Below are 25,593 nucleotides of genomic sequence, written 5' to 3'. Positions count from 1 at the left end.
CCAATCCACTTTGTAGTAAGGTGGGGACAGGTGTTTTTACCTTAGAGATGAGGGATCGTAATTTTCTGCCTGGGAGTTGTACACATTTTATCCCATGTGATTTTAAGACTCTACAAACCTGTTGTGATAGGTTTGGGTAGTATGGGATAAAGGCACTCACGGCTGAGTCATTACCTTGGATGTTTCTATTGGTCGTTACGTGGCCATGTGTCTGTAGGTCACACCAAGGGTATTGATGGGATAGCCACACCTCGTGCGATCCGCCATGACTTTAACAATTTCGGTGCGTCTCTCATTTACAGAGCTAGAGTGTGTCCAGGCACGAGTTAGCAAGGTTCATGCAGTGGCAAGAAGATGGCTACTACGCGCATGTGCTGACCAGAAGTTGGTAAATTGGCCAGCACACATTGGTTTACGATGGACAGTTGTCTTCAAGTGCGTGCCCTCGCTCCGGATAAGGGTGTCTACATATGGTATGGTGTTGTCGAACTCTAGCTCGATGGTGAATTTTATGAAAGGTGACAGAGAATTGAGGTGGTGTAAGATTCGGTCTCCTGAATATCTGGGGAGATAACCACAAACACATTGTCCACGTAGCGACACCAAAAGGTAATGGGATCTAGTACATTTGTAAATGCACGACTCTCTAATTCCTCCATCGCAATGTTTGCTGTGACCGAACTAACTGGGGAACCCATGGCTGTGCCGTGTACTTGTTGGTAAATGGAGTCATTGAACATGATTGCACCGCCTGTTAAGCACAGTCTGAGGGCAGTGGAGATATCGTGTGGTGTTAGTTTGGTTCTGCTGCCAAGGGTTTGATCTTTATCTAAGAGTTGCTTTGCACGTGTGATGGCAAGTTCTACTGGGATGGAGGTGAAAAGTGAAATGACATCAAATGATGCCATGATTTGATCTTGTGAAATAGATATGTTTCTGATCCATTGTATGAATTCACTACTGTTAGAGACGGTGTTGGTGGTCTTGCTTACTAGGGGAGAAAGGAGCCCCGAGACAAACTTAGCTAATTCATAGCTCGGTGAGTCACAACAGGAGACAGTGGGTCTTAACGGTGTACCTTCTTTGTGAACTTACGGTAGTCCGCAGAACTGTGGAATCTGGCAGCCAGAGGCACGGAGGTGACTGTGTGCTGATTCTGTTATTTTCTTCGGTTTAAGCCAACTGTTGACGAGGATGTTCACTTTCGACTCCCATCGTTCCAAAGCTTTGATGGGAGGAACGGTTAAGGGTTGGTAAACAGAAGTGTCTTACAAAAGCAGCAAGGCTTTTGTCTCGTAATCTGTTCGATTCATTACGACTGTTCAACGTCCTGTTCAACGTCCTTTATCTGCCGGTAGGATGACGATGGATGAGTCTTGTTTCAGTGTCTTAAGGGCAGAAATTTGTTTGTGGTTGAGATTGGAAGAAGCAGGGCGAGCAGGGTGCAAAATTACTGCAGTTTTTAGGCGAATTGTGTTTGCCACATCTTCAGGGAAGCATGTTAAACACGCTTCTACGCCTAAGGCAATATCAGTAATTGGTGGTTTCTTGGGAGAACAGCAAATTTCATACCTAGAGTCAACAGGTCTACTTGTTCTGTAGATAACTGTTTGTCGCTCAAGTTCAATACAAAATCTGTGCAATTTGTGGAAGGGGTATTGTGCTGATGACGAAATTGACGGGATTCACCAATTAAAGCATCGAACTTACGTTTTTGATGTGTACAATAGTGTTCAGATTCTCTGAAGGTACAACGTTAAGACCCATTGTCTCCTGTTGTGGCTCACTGAGCTATGAATTAGCTAAATTTGTCTCGGGGCTCCTTTCTCCCCTAGTAGGCAAGACCACCAACACCATCTCTAACAGTAATGAATTAATAGAACGGATCAGAACCATATCCATTTCACAAGTTCAAATCATGGCATAATTTGATGTCATTTCACTTTTCACCTCCATCCCAGTAGAACTTGCCATCACACGTGCAAAGCAACTCTTAGATAAAGATCAAACCCTTGGCAGCAGAACCAAACTAACACCAGACGATATCTCCACTGCCCTCAGACTGTGCTTAACAGGCGGTGCAATCATGTTCAATGACTCCATTTACCAACAAGTACACGGCACAGCCATGGGTTCCCCAGTTAGTTCGGTCACAGCAAACATCACGATGGAGGAATTAGAGAGTCGTGCATTTACAAATGTACTAGATCCCATTACCTTTTGGTGTCGCTATGTGGACAATGTGTTTGTGGTTATCTCCCCAGATATTCAGGAGACCGAATCTTACACCACCTCAATTCTCTGTCACCTTTCATAAAATTCACCATCGAGCTAGAGTTCGACAACACCATACCATATGTAGACACCCTTATCCGGAGCGAGGGCACGCACTTGAAGACAACTGTCCATCGTAAACCAATGTGTGCTGGCCAATTTACCAACTTCTGGTCAGCACATGCGCGTAGTAGCCATCTTCTTGCCACTGCATGAACCTTGCTAACTCATGCCTGGACACACTCTAGCTCTGTAAATGAGAGACGCACCGAAATTGTTAAAGTCATGGCGGATCGCACGAGGTGTGGCTATCCCACACCTCGTGCGATCCCTTGGTGTGACCTACAGACACATGGCCACGTAACGACCAATAGAAACATCCAAGGTAATGACTCAGCCGCGAGTGCCTTTATCCCATACTACCCAAACCTATCACAACAGGTTTGTAGAGTCTTAAAATCACATGGGATAAAATGTGTACAACTCCCAGGCAGAAAATTACGATCCCTCATCTCTAAGGTAAAAACACCTGTCCCCACCTTACTACAAAGTGGATTGGTCTACTGCATCTCTTGCTGTGACTGCACTAGCTGTTACATCGGGAAAACTGGAAGACGACTAGAAAAACGCCTTTCTGAACACAAAAGAGCAATCCGCTTAGCTGTGGAGCACTCAGCTACTGCCAAATACGTTTGGGCAACCCACCATGACACTGACCCACATTGCGATGTTGTGATTGTGGTTAAGTCCTGCCACTATCGCCGACGTGCCTGGTTGGAATCGTTGAACATCAAATGCTCCAATACCTCAGTCAACAGGAACAGTGGATATCAAGTCCACCCTATCATCGAAACAGCAATCCTGACAACTGACAAACACTGGCAACGTCCGCACGCATTACAGCCACAGGCTTCAACCTCCAACAGTTAATCACGCACTTCACATACAAGATTGGCAGTACACGCCCTCATGCTCCATTCTTAACTGTCATTTTAACTGAGGAAGGTTGACAAAACAACCGAAAGCTCTTTGTTTGTATGTATCTAATCTAATATATGTATATTTCCCATTATTAAACTTGTCAAAATCTATTTTTGTATCCGTTTTCACTCTGTGTTACAATAATTTTAGTTTCATAATGAATCCAGAGCGCACAGGCCTCTTTAATCAAATATTTTCCATATCAACCAAAAATACATAATAATAATAGTAAAAAAAGAATATTTATACTATTCCCATTCCCACAAGGTAATCATCCAATTTTGCTTTAAGGTTAGTCAGAATCACTGGCTCCACCAGGTTAGGAGGCAGCTTATTCCAATGTTCAACAAACCACTGCCGGTGAACTTCAGGGGTTCCAATCTTCTGTTATTCTACGAGATTTTATATTTGTTTCTTCTAATTTATATCTTAAACATGAGCGAGAGCAGACCTTCCTCTTTTATTTTACTCAATCCCTTCAGTGCCTTTATACACCTCAATTAGATCTCCCCCTTTGATGGCTAGTTATCAAACTTTGCGGTCCACAGCTTCAAAGCCATTCTTCATTTGTTCTCGACAACCAGAACGTTACCATTCTGATTGTCCTTCTCCTAACCCTCTCTGGAAGTTATGTATTTTTTTTAGGTGTAGTCTCCAGACCTCAAATGCATTCTAACCATTGCCTTATAAAGAAGGATAATGACATGCTTCTCTTTACTAGCAAAGGCCTATAAATCACACAGTACAATATGTGCCTTTCTAGCCACCTGTTTATGCTGTATAGAAAATTTCATGCCAAACTGAATCATAATAGTAAGAGTAAGAGATCTGCAGATTTACTTAACAAGTAGAGGTCAATGTTGAAAAAAAGTTGCGAGTTAAGGTTAAATTTGAAAGTATCTACAATTCTGCCAGACACGATAGGAGGGAATATATGATGAGAGCCTTATAAATCAGTTTGGCACTGGAGAGATTGTGTAAGACTCATGGGGTAGAATTTTTTTTCAGTGTGGTCTGTGCTTGCTAATAGGAGAGGCTGCTTCTACAAGGATGGGATACACTTAAATAGAAAGGGTGCAAGAATATTTGCTGATGCTATGAAGGCAGTGTTAGGTGTGTCTGAAAATTGCTAGCTTGGGTGGATTCACAGACTAAAAGATCAGCAGTAGCCGCAGGCAGAGGACGAAAGTGATTCTTGCACTGCTTCTATTGGAACTAGCAGCAGCCTAAAGAGCAAGTTTCTGGGGAATTCAAGAAGTGCTGGGAGTGAGCATGGAACAAGTAAATATATGGGCTGTATTAGAGTAACTAAGAGTAAGAACAAGTGCATGTATACCAATGCTAGAAGTATAGTAAATAAATTTGATGAATTTGAATTGCTGGTCAAAACATCAAAGGCAGATATTGTTAGGATATCAGAGACATGGTGTCACACGGATATAAGCAGTGTACAATTGGAATTTGGAGAGTATGATGTGTAAGAAAGGATAGTCGAGGTAGGAAGGGAGGAGGTGTTATGCTGTTAGTTAAGAAACACATAAAATCTAAGGAAGTGCATCAAGTGGACATTGGTGGACAGTGCAATATTGAGTCAGTGTGGTGTGACATAAACACTGGGAAAGAGAAAATAAGAGTAGGTGTGTGTTGTAGGCCTAATGACTCTGATGAGTACAATGAACAATAGTGCAGAGAAATAGTGGGCCTGTAAATCAGAATGTCTTGTAATGGGGGATTTTAACTTTCCAGATATTGACTGGAACTTGTGGGTTGGTCACTTGAAGCAAGACTTAGCAAGACTATTGTGGATTTATTGGACGATTGTTTTCTACAGCAACATGTTCGAGGGGCAACCCGAGGGAGTAATACTCTTGATCTGATTACCAGCAATGATATTCATGCATTAAGAATTTGCAGATAAAGGAACCACTAGTTGACAGTAATCACAGTATACTGATGTGGGATTTACTTAAAGATGTAACTACCATCAAGGATAAAGGGAACGGTTTTTGCTTTCATAAAGGTGACTATAGTGGTCTCAGACAGTTTTTAAATTCTATACAGTGGGACCAACTGATGTTAAAAACGGCAAATTCTAAATGGGAAGCCTTCAAGGAATTAATCTTGGAAGTTACCAGACTTTTCATACTAACTAAGAAATACTGTTCAAGAATTAGACCTAAATGGATGTCAGATGGACTAAAGAGGCTTATGGCAGAGAAGAAAAATGCATGGGATGCATATAAATTATCAGGTGACACAGAAGACTATGGTAGATATAAGCTAGTCTGTATAAAGTCACAAAGGAGGTTAGGCAAGCGAAGGCTGATTATGAGAAATCCTTGGCAAAGGATGCAAAGAAAAACAACAAAGACTTCTTTACTTATGTGAACTCTAGAAGGAAGAGTTGAATCAGATTGGTCCACTTGATATTGATGGTTCGACTGTTGATGATCCTGCTCAGATAGCGGACAAACTGAATGAATATTTTGCTTCTACATTCACATATGAGGAATTCTGTAAGGAAGGAAGTGGGGGACAGCAGTTTACTAAACTCTAACAGGGAGCTAAATGATTTTGTAATAATGGAGAGCAAAGTGGAGGAGAAATAATTGAAGTTAAACATAAAAAAAAAGGCACCTTGGGTGGATGGAAGCTATCCAGTTATATTGAAGGAGGCAGCGAAGGAAGTAAGCAAACCCTCAGACATAATTATGAGTGCATCCTTAGATCCAGGGAGATCCCCATGGACTGGAGATGTGCAAATGTATCCCCAAATAATTATAGACCTGTTAGTTTAACTTCTATTCTGGTGAAAATAATGGAGTCACTGGTTAAAGAAACATTGCAGGATCATCTAGACAAGACTGCAGTAATAGTTCAGACACAGCATGGGTTGTCGACTGGGTGGGTAAAGTGCCTACCTGGCAACCCAAAGGTTGCAGGTTCGAATCCCGCCTCGGGCTTAGATCAGAGTAGAAAATACAAAAACTTTGGGAGGTGCATTATGGCCACAGAAGCTGATGTGCCAATAACTAACAACAAAAAAAAAAAAACAGCATGGATTTGTTAAGGTAGGTTAGGCAAGCGAAGGCTGATTATGAGAAATCCTAAGATCTTGTCTGTCCAATTTTATTGGATACTACGATGTGGTCACAAAGGAACTGGATGCAAAAAATAATTTCAATATCATATACTTGGATTTCATGAAAGCTTTTGATACTGTTGCACATGGAAGACTGCTGTACAAACTGGAGCGGTATGGTATTAAGGGCAAGTTGCTACAATGGATATAGGGATGGTTCAGTGGGAGACGGCAGAGAGTGATAATAAATGGACACTGCTCTCTATGTGGACTAATGTTATTAGTGGAGTTCTCCAGGGTTTGGTGCAGGGGCCCATTGTTGTTTTGTGTATTTATCAATGATATCGATGAAGGTATATCAGGCTTAATGTCCAAGTTTATAGGCTATACAAAGGTTAATGACAGTAAAGACAGTATGCTGCAAGGGGATCTAGAAAATTTAGGCAGATGGGCTGAGAAGTGGCAACTGAAGTTTAACATTGACAAATGCAAAGTACTGCATGTCGTAGTAGTAACCCAAGAGAAACGTTCCAACATGTGATACTACACTCAGGGAAGTGGAGAATGAAAAAGACTGGGGTTAATTGTGCAGTCACATATGAATTCTGAACAGTGCAGTTGGGCTGCCAGAGTAGGTTATACAAGTCTTGTCAATGGTATGTAGGAATTTTGCTTGCAGGGATAAGGAGGTGATTATCCCCTTTGTATAAGGCAGTAGTCAAGCCACACCTTGAGTTCTGCATATAGGTCTGGAGGCCTCATTTTAGGAAGGATGTAGAGTTTCTCAAATGAGTACAGAGAAGGGCAACAAAACTGGGGAAGGGAACAAAGGGGAGCTGTTATGAAGAAAGGCTAAGTTCTGCAAATTGCAACGTTTGGAGACTAGGCACCTGCAAGATGATCTGATTGAGGTGTATAAGGCCTTGAATAGTTTGAGCAAGCTCAGTGCTGATGGCATTCTTCCTCTCACTCAGATTACAACCCTGAGGGAACATAAACTGAAACTGGGAAAGACAGTTGTCGAATAGATGTGCAGAAATGTGCCTTTATCCAGTGGGTGTTGATTGCTGGAACAAACTTCCATCTATCGTTGTGGAAGTCAATAGCTTAAATAAATTTAAGGAAGACGTGGACAAATGGATGGGTGAAGTAAGAAAGGTTTTTTGTTTTTTTTTTGCTGATGTTATATAAGCTTGCTTTTTTGCATCATATGCCTCAACTAATGCTAATACCTCACTCTTATCCCCTCTTCTCCTAGCTCTTACATGATTCCAGGACTTCTCTTCCCGAAATGCATAACTTGCATTTCAAGAATTAAACTTTAGTTGCCATTTTACAGACCATATATGCAACTGATACAAGTCTTTTTGTGGCCTGGCTCAATTTTTAAAACGCTCTTCCCAACTTCGGTTTATCAACAAAAAAGAAATTAAAAAAAAAAAAAAAAACCACCAACACTTCCTTCATCACATGTTCATCCTATCTAAATGTTTCTCTAGATCTGCCTAGAATTTATTCAACCTACTCACTTCTACAACAGATGGAAATTTGTTTCAATCAGCTAAATGCTGGCTGAAGACAAATTTGCACACATATATTCTGCAACCATCCATCCTCACTTTGAATTTATGAAACACCCCAATGAGACCTATTTGATCTATCTGATCCCTCTTCAAATAGTTATCTGTCCAGCTGACTTTTGAATTTCCTCAAGTTGTCAGCCTCAACTATCCATGGAGGCAACTTATCCCAGTCATTAACAACTTGCCGCCTAAAAAAGCTTCCTACAGTTCAGTTCAAACCTCTTTCACCATAATTTGAATCGTGATCCCTATTTCTGGAATCACATATGAGGTGTGACTATTAAATAACAAGACTGTTGCAATAAAATAAATATAATGAAATATTTCGTACCTTACACATTATCCCCTTAAAAATAATTGCCTTTGGCTTGCACACACTGTTCCATACATTTCTTCCAAGCACAGAAACATTTCTGGAAGTTGCCTTTTATAAGCCCTTTTAACACTTTGGTTATTTTTTTTCTGAGTATCTTCAGTGGACTGAAAATGGGTTCCTGTAAGTACACTCTTCGTTTTAAGGAAGAGAAAAAAAGTCAAGGAACTAGGTCTGGGTACAGCATATTCACACACAGGGATTTGCTTTTTGTCCAGAAACTGAACAGACATCACATTGTGTGCTGGAACATTGTCTTGATGGAGCATTCAACTATCCTTCCACAATTCAGGTTCTTCTTTCTCATTTTTTCATGCAGCCTTGTCAGAACTTCAATGTAGTATGTTTAATTGACAGTCTGATTTGGTGGGACGTATTCAGTCATAATAATTCCTTTAATATCAACGAAAACAAGAAGCACAATTTTCATATTTGATTTTGACATTCTAGCTATTTTTGGTATGGGGGATTGTTTTGTCTTCCATTGCACTGACTATCCTTTAGTGTCTGGGTACTACTCAGAAAGTCTGGATCTTCTTTATTTTTTTTATTATTATTTTTTTTCTTTTTCAAAACAACTTCACAAACTTGGAGTCATCTCATTCTTTGATCTCCATTCAAAATTTTGGGCACCATCCTGACACACACTTTTCTCATGCCTACATTTTCAGTTAAAATTTATCTAACTGTTTCCCTGTCCATGTTGAGTTCTGATGCAACCATTATAATGCTTAAATGGTGATCACTTCTAATCAGTGTCCTTACCGGTCCACATTCTCATCAGTTCTTGTGGATATCAAGCGTCCCGGTCGTTCATTGTCTTCCACATTCTCTCTTTCTTTTAAAAATCATTTATGCCATTCAAACACATGAGCTCTTGACATATTATCTTCCCCATAAACTTAATGTAGCAGCTCAAAACTTTAGTTGGTGTTTTCTTTAGTTTTGTTAAAAATTTGAGGTTCATTCATTTTTCAGTTCTTTTGTCTGTCATTTTTCCAGCAAACTGGAAAAACACAAGGTAATGAAGACCTGTCTCACTGCAAAGTGAATAAAGGTGTTGGAACATGACTTGGCAGACAACTAGGGAAAAGTTCAAGGTCAACTGCTGTGCCTTTGTTTCACAGTGGTGCTTGGTGTGTAGTGGCTCTGCATGCAGTCTTGTCACACTTTGTATTCTAAATTTCTGCATTCCTCATTTCTGTCTCCAAAATTTCTCGTTTCCTAAACCTTTTATTCATTGATTTTGTTCATTTCTGATCTCTGTATGATAACCAAATTGTCACACATTAAAACATAGCTGCCACTTTTATGACCATTCCTGAAGTCTATCTTAGTCATCATGAAGACATTCTCCTTGGCACTGATCATTAACTACTCTCTCAACCTTTGACATCATGTCCTCTACCATTTGTCAATGTCATTTAAGAAAATCAAGAACACAAGGCTCCCATTACTGATCCTTGGGGAACCCCATTTCATGCATAAGCCCAATCTGAAGAATAACCACTAATCACAATCCTCTGCCTACGGTGGTAAATAATTGACATAGCGGTACCCAACTCTGGCAACCTGCAGAAAACCCATGGGGAAAAAAATCAGGAAGTACACGAACCGAAGACAGGAGATCAAAGAGATGTGGCATATGCAACAAGTAACGACCATCCCGATCATCATTTCACCCCCACAGGTATGGTGCCAACGACCATACGTAACAGCCTAGAAGCAATAGGTCTCCCAGTGAACACCTATTATAAGAGAAATAATATAAGTGCAGCAATAATAATAATAATAAGGGGGCACGGTGGCTCAGTGATTAAGACACTGGACTACCAGCCTGATGGACCCGGGCTCGAATCCCGCCTTGGTGGGAGCAAACGCGGGTTTGTTATGCTAGGAGACCGATATTATAATAATAATAAAAAAAAAAAAAATTGCAAAAGTTGCTCCATTGGACTTACTTGTTGTTGTTATTTGGTTTTTAGGAGCATTAACAACTAAGGCGATATTGCTCCAGGGATATGCAGTGGTCATTCCCTGACCTTTCCGTATTTGGTAGTCACGGGCTCGAATCCCAGTCTAATCAAGAAGCATGTGCTATGCACTGCTGCTCCTGCCCATCTGGCTATGGAGGCACCTGTTGGACTTACCTTTCCCAAGGACAGAGTAGCAGCTGAGGCGGATAGTGGCGCCATCTGGTGTCACTCGCGAGAACTTAAAAAATTACTGGACATAAGCCGAAGCTAAACAAGTCCACCTCTATAGATGGATGATGTCACAGAGAAATATTAATCATACTGCATTGAGTGGCACAGGATAAAGTCACTCGCATTCAGCCGTCAGGCACAGGAGTCAGCTTGAAAAGTTGGAGACAGTCTCCTGAGCAAGACAGTGGAGCAGATGGTGCTGTCCCCCATATGGCTCCCACAAGAGAAGGGCAAGACCATCCAGCCCCACCAACTGGAAGTGCTTGCTGCACAACTGCGCTAGTGACCACACAGGAAGGTAGAAGATGGCAATGCATGATGTGGAGCATCAAAATGAATAAGTACATCATGCGAGCATGCTGTGAAATAACCAGGCTAGAGACTGATATTATAATGTACAGGTCGTGACTAAATACCATGTGGTTGGAACGATTCCCAGATATTCCGGTCACCGAACAGCGATTTGCAGACCAAAGAAGGACCATCGTCATGAAGAACCTAATAGCTCCTGCCATCATGGAAAAAATCAAGCAGGATGTGAGTGATCAACTACAAAGAACAAAGAATATGATCAATATGGAACCAGAGGAGGAAGACCAAGAAATACAACCCAGAGTAGCCAAAGTGTAAAGTGATGAAGACATGTTGGGGCGTTCTTCCACACGTCTTCAATTCATATCTGGAATAGAAGACGTGTGGAAGAAAGTCCTAACAGAATTCGAAGGAATGGACCCCCACAAGAACCCACGTGATACCTAAACAGAGGCCAAATAAAATCCTGTGGAGAGTAACTGTTGAACAAAAGCCGAGAATTAGGGTTGAATTTGAAAGTGTCTGCAATTCTGCCCAGACACGATAGGAGGGAGTATATGATGAGAGCCTTGTCGATCAATTCGGCCCTGGAAAGATTGTGCAAGGCTCAAGGGGTAGAATTTTTTTCAGCCTGGACTGTACTTGTTAACAGGAGAGATTGCTTCTACAGGGATGGGATACACTTAAATAGAAAGGGTGCAAGAATATTTGCTGATGCTATCGAGGCAGTGTTAGGTGGGTCGGAAAACTGCTAGCTTGGGGGGAGACAAAGACCAATAGATTGACAGTAGCCACTGGCAGAGGTGAAAGAGATTCTTGCACTGCTTCTATTAGAATGAGCAGAAGCCTGAAAAACAAGATGCATGGTATTTCGGAGACTGCTGGGAGCCATTGCGGTACAAGTAAACACATGGGTTGTGTTAGGGTAGCTAAGAATAGAAACAGGTGCAGGTATACTTGCGTGTACACCAATGCTAGGAGTTTAGTAAATAAATTTGATGAATTTGAGGTATTGCTCAAAACATCAAAGGCAGATATTGTTGGGATATCAGAGACGTGGTGTCACACAGATATAAGGGATGCAGAACTGCAATTTGGGGAGTACAACGTCTACAGAAAGGATAGACAGGATAGGAAGGGGGGAGGGGTTATGCTATTAGTTAAGAAACACATAAAAACCAAGGAAGTGAAGCCAGTCGACATCGCTGGACAGTGCAGTGTTGAGTCAGTTTGGTGTGACATAAGCATTGGGAGATCAAAATTGAGAGTAGGAGTGTGCTATAGGCCTAATGACTCTGATGAGTATAATAAGGAACTGTACAGGGATATAGAGTGGGCCAGTAAATCAGAGAGTCTTATAATGGGAGATTTTAATTTCCCAGATATTGACTGGAATTTGGGGGCTGGTTACTCACACACTAGCAGGGCTTTTGTGGATTTATTGGATGATTGTTTTCTACATCAGCATGTTCGGGAGGCAACTAGAGGGAGTAATACTCTTGATTTGATTATCAGCAGTGATTCTTCTTGCATTAAGAATCTGCAGATAAATGAACCACTAGGTGGCAGTGATCACAGTGTGCTGAAGTGGGATTTACTCAAAGAGGTAACTACCATTAGGGGTAAAGGGAAGGGTTATTGCTTCCGTAAAGGCGACTACAATGGACTGAGACAGTATTTAAATTCTATACAGTGGGACCAACTGATGATGTTACCAACAGCAAATTCAAAATGGGAAGCATTCAAAGAACTTATCTTGGAAGCTACTAGGCTTTACATACCAACTAAGAAATATTGTTCAAGGTTTAGGCCAAAATGGATGTCAGATGAACTAATGAGGCATATGGCAGAGAAGAAAAATGCATGGGATACTTACAAATTAACACATGACACAGAAGCCTATGATAGATACAAGTTGATAGGCAACCAAGTTACAAAGGAGGTTAGGCAGGCGAAGGCAGATTACGAGAAATCCTTGGCAAGGGATGCAAAGAAAAACAGCAAAGAGTTCTTTACTTATGTAAACTCTAGAAGGAAGGGGATGAATCAGATTGGTCCACTTGATATTGATGGGTCAACTGTTGATGATCCTGCTCAGGTAGCTAACAAACTAAATGAATATTTTGCATCGACATTCACACATGAGGAGTTATTCAGCAAGGGGAATGCCAGAGGTGTATTCAACTCTAGCAGTAAGCTACAGAATCTTGAAATAACTAGGAGTAAAGTGGAGGAGAAACTGTTGAAGATAAACACAAGAAAGGCACCCTGGGTGGATGGGATCTATCCAGTTATATTAAAGGAGGCAGCAAAGGAAGTAAGCAAACCCTTAGCCATAATTATGAGAGCTTCCTTGGACTCAGGGGAGGTACCCATAGACTGGAAATGTGCAAATGTGACCCCAATTCACAAAGGAGGATCAAAGGCTGACACAAGTAATTATAGACCTGTGAGCTTAACTTGAGTTCCAGGAAAATTAATGGAGGCACTGGTTAAAGAAGCACTGCAGGATCATTTAGACAAGACTTCAGTTATAGCTCAGACACAGCATGGTTTTGTTAAGGGGAAGTCTTGCCTGACCAACTTGATTGGATACTATGATGCAGTCACAAAAGAACTGGATGCAGGGAATAACTTTGATATTATATACTTGGATCTTAGAAAGGCTTTTGATACTGTTGCACATGGAAGACTGCTACACAAATTGGAGCAGTGTGACATTGGAGGCAAATTGCTGCTATGGATAAAGGGGTGGTTGAGGGGGAGAAGACAGAGAGTGGTAATCAATGGACACTGCTCATCGTGGACTAATGTTATTAGTGGAGTCCCTCAGGGCTCAGTGTTGGGTCCATTATTGTTTTCTGTATTTATAAATGATATTGATGATGGTATATCAAGCTTAATGTCCAAGTTTGCAGATGATACAAAGGTTGGCAGGGTTGTCAAGGACACTACTGACACTATGCTGCTGCAACAGGATCTGGAAAGGTTGAGCAGATGGGCTGAGAGGTGGCAAATGAAGTTTAACATTGACAAATGTAAAGTACTACACATGGGAAACAGCAACCCCCAGAGCAATGTATCAACTCTGTGGTACTACACTGACAGTGGTAGAGAATGAAAGGGACTTGGGGGTGGTTGTGCAGGCAGATATGAAGTTCTCTGAGCAGTGCAGACGGGCTGCAAGAGTAGCTCATGGAGTATTGTCAATGATATACAGGAATCTTTCCAGCAGGGATAAGGAGGTGATTATTCCATTGTATAAGGCAATGGTCAGGCCACACTTAGAGTACTGTATACAGGTCTGGAGGCCTCATTTCAAGAAGGATGTAGAGCTGCTGGAACGAGTACAGAGAAGGGCAACAAGATTAGTGAATGGAACAAAGGGGTGCTCTTACGAAGAAAGGCTTAAGTTTTGCAAATTACAGTGTCTGGAGACTAGGCACCAGCGAGGTGATCTGATAGAGGTGTATAAAGCCTTGAATGGTTTAAGCATGCTCAATGCTGATGGGATTCTTCCTCTAGCTCAGAAAAATCACCTGAGAGGGCATAAATTCAAATTGAGGAAAGACAGATGTAGGATAGACGTGCGGAAATTTGCCTTTAGTCAGCGGGTGGTTGGTTGGTGGAACAGACTGCCATCCCTTGTGGTGGAGGTTGATAGCCTAAATAAGTTTAAGGCTCAGCTGGACAGGTATTTTGAACGAACAGGGGGTTGAAGTGGAAGTGGGTTTTTTTTTTTTTTTTGTTTTGGCTGATGCTGCATAAGCTTGTTTTCTTGCATCAAATGCCTCTACTAATGCTAATGCTAGTTTGAGAACCGCGTCCATAAGCTCTATCGTACGTGCGGTTTGCTTTCTCTTGTGTTTGACATCTCATAAAATATTGAAAAAATCTACTTAAACTCTGGCGCCATTACACACATATTAGAAAAGTTTAGAACCAGAAAATTTTCGGGAATATTATCCATATTTTAGTCCCATGGATTCTAAAAAGTGCCAGATTTCATGTACTATACTGCTCAACAAAATTAACAGAAAATGTTTTTCATTTTCTGTTAATTTTGTTGTGTCGCAGACGGCGAATATTTGATATAATAGGCATCCTGGTAAGCAAATTATTCATGCTTATAAAAACATGGGTTGCACCCACATCAGTTTATTCCTGTTTTTTTTTTTTTTTTTTTTTTTTGGCATGCTCACTGGGATAGTCAAATCTCCAGTACTCAGGCTAGCATCATCACAGTTTATATGATTCTTTGAGATGATTGGCCATTAGATGACTTGAAGTGAAGTCAGGCAGCCATGGGCAAAAGTGGCATGCTTAATGTATTGTACTCTCGTCCCTGCACTACAGAAGCAGTTTCAGGAGACAGGAACCATTAAAAAAACTGGCAAGGTTGCCCGATGGCTATGTCAACCAGAACATACCACTATCTGGCTGTAACAGAAAGAGAGGTCTCTACAATGTCTCATCAACTGTCTCTTCAAGTTGCTGCAGTCACAGGTGAAAATCTCAACTGAAGTTCACCCCAGGGGCTCACATCTGGTATGGGCTTGGCACACCCAGGGTCCTGAGCTGGATATCATCATTCTTCTCTTTCTTGATTCCTTTCTACTTCAGACTCTTTTCTCTCTCTCTCACACAGGGTGATTCAGAAATTTTTTTTTTGGCTGGTGCAGCATGTCTCAGGCTTCCTTGCATATAGCTAATAATAATAATAATAATAAGTAACATATCACCTCAATCGGCAAATAATACCACATTACCATGACAACAATGGTGCAACTTTGGAGGCTACAGCTGCCATAGCAGCCACTAGGATTAATGGAAAACAAACGAGAGACCAGCAGCAGAAGAACCGAAAACAGAAGGAACTGCCAGCTTGGGAAAAAAAGACTTCAGCAGAAGATAGAAGAATTAAGAGTCAAGATGGGTCAATTGACCCAGTACCAACAGGATAATAGAAGTAAGAAATTGATTGGAAAGGTGAAGAGCATCCTCAAGAGAGACAGCGTTCACAGTAAACATGAGACCAGAAATCAGAGAATAGGAGAATACTTTGACACACTGAAACAGAACGTCCTTGCACTCAGCAAGAGACTGTGCCGATACAAAGAGAGCTCCCAGAGGAAAATAAACAACCGAATCTTTGATGAGGACCAAAGAGCCTTCTACAGGAAACTGGGAGAAGATGAGAAAGCCGGAAACGAAGAAGAAGATGATTGAGAAGACGATCGAGGAATTTTGGAGAAATATCTGGAACAGTGAAGTAAGACATAACAGCAGAGCCCCTGGATAGAAGTAGATCAGAAGAAAACCAAGGACGTACAAGATATGAGAGAGTGGGAGATTTGAGAAGTAGTAAAACAGTCGGTCAGAAACACTCACAACTGGTGACCCCTAGGAATTGATAACATCCACAACTACTGGCACAAGAAGCTCACCTGCACACACACACACACACACACACACACACACACACACACACACACACACACACACACACACACACACACACACACACACACACACACACACACACACACAGGCACCTAGCAGAGCAGTTCACTCGAATGATAAGGCATCCGGAGACAATCCCGAAGTTTCTCACTGAAGGAGTCACATATTTGAAGCCTAAAGACGAAGATACAAGAAACCCTGTGAAATACAGGCCAATCTGCTTCCCAACGACGTACAAGATCCTGACCAACTGTATAATCAAGAAGATATCAGGCCACTTAGAGAGTCAGAACATAATGGCCGAACAGCAGAAAGGATGCAAGCAGCAATTATCCATAGATGCTCTGAGCCCACTGTGGTTCTGTCTAGCACTCAACCCACTATCCACCATGCTTAGGGGCAGCGAGTATGGATATAACCTCAAAGAAGGAAGAAAGAACCTGTATACCCTCACCCACCTGATGTACATGGATGACATCAAGCTCTATGCAGAAACTGAGAAACAACTCCAGCAACTACTCCGGATCACCAAAGAATTCAGACATCGCGATAGAATTTGGTCTAAACAAATGCAAGACCCAGGCACTGCACTACGGAAAATTAGTCGGCTGAAACTACCAGCTGTTGACTGGTGAAGATATCAAAGCTATGACAGAAGGAGAGACTAAAATACCTAGGGATGATGCAGGCTCAACAGTTAAAGCACAAGGAAATCAAGAAATGCCTGACCAAAAAATATCATCAGAAACTCAGAAGCCTGTTGAAAGCAAATTTGAAAGGAGGGAACACAGTTAAAGCCATAAACACCTATGCTGCTCCAGTACTAACATACTACTTTGGGGTCATAGATTGGACTAACACCGAGCTAGAGGATATCATGCGAAAGACAAGGACAATGATGACCAAGAGCTGCCAACACTACCAGAAGTCAGCAGTAACCTGATACATCTGATAGAGCAAGAGAAAACAGCGATAGTTAACCTGAAGGATTACTTCGAGAACAACACAGCACCACTCCACCTGGCCATTAGGAAGATAGACAAGTGGCATATCCTACTCAACGTAAGTGAGGAGCCCCCTGCCACCGAGACAGCACAAGAAACGAAGCTAGAAAGATGGGCAAAGTAGACACGCCATGGCAGACACTACCATGACTTCCATCAAGATCACATCAATAACATTGCTTCCAATGCTCACAAGCGGGATGCTCTTTCCCGAGACCGAAGAATTCATGTTGGACATCCAAGACCAGGTAATCAACACCAGAAACTATAATACATCGCAAAGGAGCCCAGAATGTCAGATGACACATGTCGACGATGCCGGCCTCCTAAATGATCCAACACATCACCACGGGGTGCAAGGTGATCACCCAGACTGAGTACACTCATAGATATGACCAGGTAGCCAGGCTACCCCCCCAGGGGCTCACATCTGGTGAGTATGGGCTTTGCACACCCAGGATCATCAGCTGGATATCATCATTCTCTTTCTTGGTGATTTCCTTCTACTTCTCTCTCTCTCTCACACACACAGGGTAACTCAGAAATTTTTTTTGGCTGGTGCAACATAAGCCTCAGGCTTCCTTGCACCATATGGCTAATAGTAATAATAATAGTAATAATAATTTTCACTCAACATCAAAAACATAAAAATAAACCTTTGCACATATCAAAACACCACCTATTTTAAAGACTAGACATTTTAGGATATAAAATAAGAAAGTTTTTTTCTTATTCAATGATCAGATATTTTAATGATTAGTGATCAGATATATTTTAACTAATTCACTCCTAAAACATTTTGATCCTACCTTGTATATCTGTTGAGAGACCCATTTATGTCACTTGGAAATTCATTTTTTGAAGTAAGGTCTTTGTCTCTTACTTTATCAACCAATAGAGGACAGTTAAATATTTAACTAGTTTGTTATCTTATTTAAACTATTTCAAACTTTTTTAAGTATAAGAAGAAAAAAATCCTACATAGTGTAGCATGCATATTTCTGTAGATTACAAGTTGTAAGCACCAGAGTTGGTGGTGTGCCTGAAGTTTTGCCTCCTGATCTTATGTGGCTGACAGAACCAAGTGTTAAAGGTATGGTTTAATTAATTTCTTAATAATCAAGGACTAGGAATAAGCATCTTGCACAAAATTAATTTTTAAATAGTAGTGACAGTTATTGTCACCAGCTCTTTAAAACAGGTCCTTAGTACCTATGTAGCTTGACTACTTGATTATATTGTATTATACTTGATTATATTATACACTACTTGATTACATTATACATTAATTTGGGAAGCTGTGTTATTTCTTTCCTGTTAATATCAAAAATTCATCAGAAATAAGCATTCATTTTTCAGATATACACCTAATTCTGTTTTTGCACGAACTTTTTTACACGAATTTGATTTAACACGAATTCAAAATAAATATTTCATTCTCTTTTTACACGAGTCATTTTGATTTAACACGATTTCTATGATTTTTTTTTTTGCCTAAATTCTAAGAAATTTTTTTTTTATTTGTGGCATATTAGTATCATTTGTATATTACACGCACCAATAGATTGGATAACAGCTAGTGTGTGCGTTTTGAAACGCGTGCTTTTGTTTACCAATGTGTACATCTAGGTATCAATGAATCATCAACGTTTTTATTGAATTTTTTTGCATATCTACGGTATTCGTTCATTGTATCTTCGGAAGACATTTAGTAGTAAGCTCTATTTCAAAGTGAAAGAATCTTTAGTGAAATTTGTGCACATATAAATTTATTAATTTTGCCGATAGTCAATAAATTGTACGTTTACAAATTTTTCATACCTTTTTTTATTAATTATAACTGAGATATTTTTCGGTAGCCCTTATATAATGTTGAATAATTCGCCTATTACCAAAATGAAAAGGAAAGTGATTTCTTTGGAACTTAAAATTCAAATTTTAGATCATCTTGCAACTGGACAAGGGGCTACGTCTGTAGGAAAGCATTTTGGTGTACAAGAAGCTACCGTAAGAACTATTAAGAAAAATGAAGCTTCAATTAGGAAGTCGGTATGTTCTGGAACAAAAGTAAATGTTAATTCATCATCATATACAAGAGATATTGTCAAGGAAAAAAATGGAAAAGGCTCTGGTAATATGGATAGAAGATCAGTCACAAAAACGAGTACCAGGAGATGGAAATGCCATCAAGCAAACAGCACTAAGAATTTACAGACAGATTAAAGAAAAGGAGCCAAGCACTTCATCTCAGTTAAACAGAAAGTATGAATTTTCTGCCAGTACAGGTTGGATGACAGGGTTTCTTAAAAGGAATGCTCTTCATAATATAAAAATTAAAGTTGAAATTGCATCTGCAGATGAATCGGCTGCTAAAGTATTCCCGCAGGAACTTGCAAAAATTATTGAAGATGGAGGATACACTCCTGATCAAGTGTGGAATGTAGATGAAACTAGTTTCTTCTGGAAACGAATGCCGAACAGAACGTATGTAGCCAAATCGCAGAAAACTGTTGGTGGTTTTAAGGTAGCTAAGGATCGTGTGACCTTATTATTTTCCTCCAACGCTTCAGGAGATCGTATGTCGAAACCACTGCTGGTAAATCGAGCCCTAAACCCACGTTCAGTGAAAGGTGTAGATATCAATAAACTGCCTGTTCACTGGATGGCAAACAAGAAGGCCTGGGTGACCACTACTATCTTTACAGAATGGTTCAACAAATGTTTCGTCCCAGAAGTCAGACGTTATATGAATTTGAAAGGTCTCGAATTTAAAGTTCTTCTGATTGTTGACAATGCACCCGGCCATCCTGTCTTGGAACACCCAAATGTACAAATTTTATTTCTACCACCTAATACTACATCTTTGATACAACCGCTAGACCAAGGTATAATTGCGACAATTAAAATATACTACGTAAAACGAACATTCCAACACGTTTTGGACAAACTGAATGACGAAACACTAACAGTCATTGATGTGTGCAAGAAATTCTCAATTATGGATTGTATCAATCAAGTTGGATTAGCGTTAACTGAATTAAAACCAGCAACTTTAAATGCGTGTTGGAAAGCGGTTTGGCCACAATGTGTAAAAAGCAAAGATCCCATCATCCCTAATACGACCGAATTTCCCAACATCATTACAATGGCACACAAAATTGGTAGAGCAGGATTCGATGATCTATTGTTTGAAGAGATGAATTTTTTTTTTTTTTGGTAGTTGTTGGCGCATCGGCATCTGTGGTCATAATGCACCTCCCAAGGTTTTTGCAGTACTTTGATTCAAGCCCGAGGCGGGATTCGAACCCGCGACCTTTGGGTTACCAGGCAAGTACTTTACCCAACCGGCTAGCCCGGTCGGCTATTGATGAATTGTTAACCGACAAAGCCCTAAGCGAAGATGAAATATTAGAGGTTGTCTTTGGAACTCCTTATCCCACAGAACGTAGTGATAATGAAGAAAATGATCCTGTTCGAAATGCAGATTTAATAAAAGGTCTGGAACTGGCCAGAAAATTAGGTAATCATTTTGTCAAACATGACCCTAATGAGGAACGTGCAGGGAAGTTTCAACTTGAATTGAAGTTGTTGACAGCCGCTTACAGAGAATTATATAACGGCCTAACCAAAACATGAACACAACGATTAATAACTGAATTCGTTTGTAAAACCGGTGAAACATCAGCACCAGAGGAGACTCGTGCTGATTTTGCTCAAGAGATCACAGAAAGAATTTCATTAATAGAGGAAGAAGACGATGTCCACAACATTTCTAGTGATAGCAGTGATATTCCAGTTGTGCGCAAACGTATGCGCCGTTTATTATCAGAAAGTGAAAATGAATAAAATCTTGTTATGTGTAAAACAGATTTTTTTTGTTCATGAGGAATTATTTTCATTTCATATGCATACAAATTTACTTTAATACGTTTTCATTACATATTATTACATGTGTATTTGTTGAAATAAAATAATAAGCTTAAAACTAATATTTTTATGTGTTTTTTTGAAATTATTTTTACTGGTTTTTTAGATCTGGAACCAATCTTATTTTCTTTCATAAATACAATGTTTTTTTTTACACGAATTTTTTTTACACGTATTTTTCAGGAACGTATCTATCGTGTAAAAACAGAATTAGGTGTATTTACAAAAGCTTAAAGTAAAGCACGTTCATCTGCTGCCCACATGTAATAACTTAACCCCCATTGAACAGATTTCATGAAAACTTTTTATTTGATTCTTTTAGAAAATTTCGTTGTCATAATAATTAAGAAATTATGAGAAAAACACAATTGGACAATTTTTTTTTACATATATACTTAAGTTATCCATGTGCTGTATTCCATAATTAGTTGAAACACTGAAAATTCTTGCCTCTGTGACAGTATAGTGGCTTTACCACTGATCACTTATATGGAGAGGTTTGGGTTTGATTTCCATCCATCAATGACCAGAGATATTTTTAAAGGCCTCTTCAATTGAGGCTGTAGTTAGCCAATCTCAGATGGAGGGAATAGGACCTCCTGTGAATTATTTCAGGTTTTTTGGCCCACACAACATGCAAATCAGCCCATGAACAAACACTTTAGACATAATACATAATAGAGGTATAGTCTGCTGCTGATATTCCTAAAACACAACAACTGAAATATCTTTTGTTGATAGCATGCTGATTGTAGGAATAAATGGGCAATATCTAATGGCATTGCTTGATTTCAAAGACTTGTGTTTGGGTTAGGCAACACAGCTTAAAGCAGCTTCTTCGAGAAGAGGTCTTTTTGTTATTATTTTACTAAATATTATTTAGTAAATATTTTCAAAAAGATAATATAAATAAAATAAAATAAAAGATGTAGAAAAATGCACGGTTTCAAAAAGATACCATATTCATGCCAGTTATCCTAAGCCATTAACTTCCTAACATCCTCTCTTCACAACCACTATTTTCAGAACTGAGCTAAGATAAATGTTGATTTACAAGTGTAATGTGAGAGATTTTGCCAGGTGTAATGGGGGAGGGGCCATTAACTGTTTTTTTTTCTCTTCACTATGGGCAAATGTAAATTGCAGTGTAAGGAATTGGAAGTCCTGTAAATTGCAGCATGATTAGAAATGTCAAAAAAATAAATAACTATCAACAAGGATTAATAACCAGACTGAACTTGGTAAAATTTGCATCTCATCTTTCAAGGCATTAATTTGGGGATAAATCTATGTGTGCATGTATTTAAGTAAAGGGAAACATTCATAATTTCAGTTAAACAAAAAGAAATAAAATAAAATAAAAACAATTCGTAGTACATGTACAGTACAGTATGTTATATTTCAGTTTATTCTCTAGATGACTGCAGTTTACAAAAATTTGCAGGTGAGGGAAACAACCTCCCATTACTTAAGCTGCAATTTACATGTGCCTTCACTAGCTCACTCGTGTCAGTTTTGCTACGCCCTGTGTTAGTAAAAGTTAATTTTCATAAATTAATTAATTAATAGTTGAGAAACACAAAATCTAAGGAAGCACAGCCAGATGATATGGGTGGACAATGCAGTCTTCATCACTTTGGTGTGGCAAAAACACTGGCAAAGCAAAATTGAGAGTAGTAGTGTTATAGGCCTAATGACTTGGATGCATATAATGAACAACTGTACAGAGAAATAGTGTGCGCCAGTAAATCAGGAAGATATTAATGAGGGATTTTAATTTCCCAGATATAGACTGGAACTTGTGCATTGGTCACTTACATGCTAGCAAGGCTTTTGTGGATTTACTGGATGATTGTTTCTACAGTAGCATGTTCAGGAGGCAACTAGATGGAGTTATACTCTTGATCTGATTATCAGTAGTGATTCTACATGCATTAGGAATCTGTAGATAAAGGAACCACTAGGTGGCAGTAATCACAGTGCGCTGATATGGAATTTACTCAAAGAGGTAACTACCATCAGGGGTAAAGGGAAGGGTTTTTGCTTTCGTACAAATGAGACTAATTTTGTTTTTGAGACAGTTTTTAAATTCTATACAGTGGGACCAACAGCAAATTCTAAATGGGAAACATTCAAAGAATTAATTGTGGAAGCTACTAGGCTTTTCATACCAACTAAGAAATATTGTTCAAGGTTTAGGCCTAAATGGATGTCAGATGAACTAATGAGACACGTGGCAGAGTAGAAAAATGCATAGGATACATATAAATTAACAGGTGACACAGAAGCCTATGGTAGATATAAGCTGGTTTGTAATCAAATCACAAAGGACGTTAGGCAGGCAAAGGCAGATTACGAGAAATCTTTGGCAAAGGATGCAAAGAAAAACAGCAAAGAGTTCTTTACTTATGTAAATTCTAGAAGGAAGGGGATGAATCAGATTGGTCCACTTGATATCGATGGTTCAACTGTTGATGATTCTGCTTGGGTAGCTAGCAAACTGAATGAGTATTTTGCATCTATATTTACACATGAGGAGTTATTCAGGGAGGGGAATGCCAGAAGTGTATTAAACTCTGGCAGTGAGCTAAATGATTTTGTAATAACTGAGAGCAAGGTGGAGTAGAAACTGTTGAAGATAAACATAAGAAAGGCACCTGGGGTGGATGGGATCTGTTCAGTTATATTAAAGGAGGCAGCAAAGGAAGTAAGCAAACCCTTAGCCATAATTATGAGAGCTTCCTTGGACTCAGGGAAGGTACCTGTAACCTGGAGATGTGCAAATGTGACCCCAGTTCACAAAGTAGGATCAAAGAGTGATCCTCCTCCTTTGATCCTACACAAGTAATTACAGACCTATTAGTTTAACTTCTGTTCTGGGGAAATTAATGGAGGCACTGGTCAAAGAAGCACTGCAGGATCACCTAGACAAGACTTCAGTTATAGTTCAGACACAGCATGGGTTTGTTAAGGGGAAGTCTTTTGTGACCGATTTCATTGTATACTATGATGTGGTCACAAAGGAACTGGATGCAAAGAATAATTTTGATATCATATACTTGGATCTTAAGAAGGCTTTTGATACTGTTGCACCTGGAAGACTGCTGTACAAATTGGAGCAGTGGAATATTGCTGATATGGATAAAGGGATGGTTGAGTGGGAGAAGGCAAAGAGTAGTAATCAGTGGACTCTGCTCTTCGTGGTCTAATGTTATGAGTCCATGAAGAGCAGAGTGGAGTCTCCCAGGGTTCAGTGTTGGGTCCATTGTTTTTTCTGTATTTATTAATGATACCGATGATGGAATATCAGGCTTAATCTCTAAGTTTGCAAATGATACGAAGTTGGTAGGGTTATTAATAACACTAATGATAGTATGCTGCTACAACAGGATCTAGAAAAGTTGAACAGATGGGCTAAGAGGTGACAACTGAAGTTTAACATTGACAAATGTAAAGTACTACATATGGGTAATAGTAACCCCAGAGTTACGTATCAACTGTGTAGTACTACACTGTTGAGAATGAAAAGGACTTGGGGCTAATTGTCCAGTCAGATATGAAATTTTCTGAGCAGTGCAGACAGTCTGCAAGAGTAGCTCATGGTGTCTTGTCAATGATATACAGGAATTTTTCTAGTAGGGAAAAGGAGGTTATTATCCTCTTGTATAAGGCAATGGTTAGGCCACATCTTGAAGACTGTATTCAGGTCTGGATACCTCATTTTAGAAGGATGTAGCTGCTGGAAGGAGTAAAGAGAAGCGCAACAAGACTAGTGAATGGAAGAAAGGTTGCTCTTACGAAGAAATGCTTAAATTTTGCAAATTTCAGTGTCTGGAGACTAGGCACCTGCGAGGTGATCTGATTGAAGTGTATAAGCCTTGAATGATTTGAGCATGCTCAATGCTGATGGGATTCTTCCTCTTGCCCAGGAGACATAAATTCAAATTGAGGAAAGATGGTTGTAGAATAGATGTGCGGAAGTTTGTCTTTAGCCATCATGTGGTTGATTGCTGCAACAAACTTCTATCCGTCGTTATTGAAGTTGACAGTTTAAATAAATTCAAGGCAGAACTAGACAAACATTTGGAGTGAATGGATGGGTGAAATTTGAAGGGGTTTTTTTTTGGTTGTTGCTGTATAAGCTTGCTTTCTTGCAGCCACAGAAATTGGATAAATTGAATTAATTTAAGAAAAAAAAAATCAAAATGTAACTCAGTGCATACTTTAACTAGTCGGTTAGTTTTAAATGCTAGTTAAAATAAAATCATGTTAGTTGCATAAGCAGCATTATATTTTTTGAAAAAAATGTCTTTTTTGTTTTAAAATGTCCTTTACTCTGTTATTTTTCCTCTTCTATATTTGAACTAGTACTGATTTTCCAGTGAAA

General features: G+C 39.7%; 1 protein-coding gene across 1 annotated transcript in view; it reads left to right on the top strand.

The window, feature by feature from the left end:
• Positions 1-25,593, top strand: part of PIG-A (phosphatidylinositol glycan anchor biosynthesis class A) — a 145,897-nt gene that overhangs the window by 100,375 nt on the left and 19,929 nt on the right. Inside the window, exon 10 of the mRNA XM_090370858.1 lies at positions 18,287-18,372. Within this exon, the coding sequence (XP_090226984.1) occupies positions 18,287-18,372 (86 nt within the window). The remainder of the gene's footprint in view (positions 1-18,286; positions 18,373-25,593) is intronic.

Source organism: Mastigoproctus giganteus, chromosome 3 (genome assembly GCF_048544385.1).
Source record: "Mastigoproctus giganteus isolate SK-2022 chromosome 3, ASM4854438v1, whole genome shotgun sequence".
NCBI lineage: Eukaryota > Metazoa > Arthropoda > Arachnida > Uropygi > Thelyphonidae > Mastigoproctus > Mastigoproctus giganteus.
The sequence above is the reverse complement of the archived record's forward strand: the minus strand, read 5'-3'. Positions and strand labels throughout refer to the sequence as shown.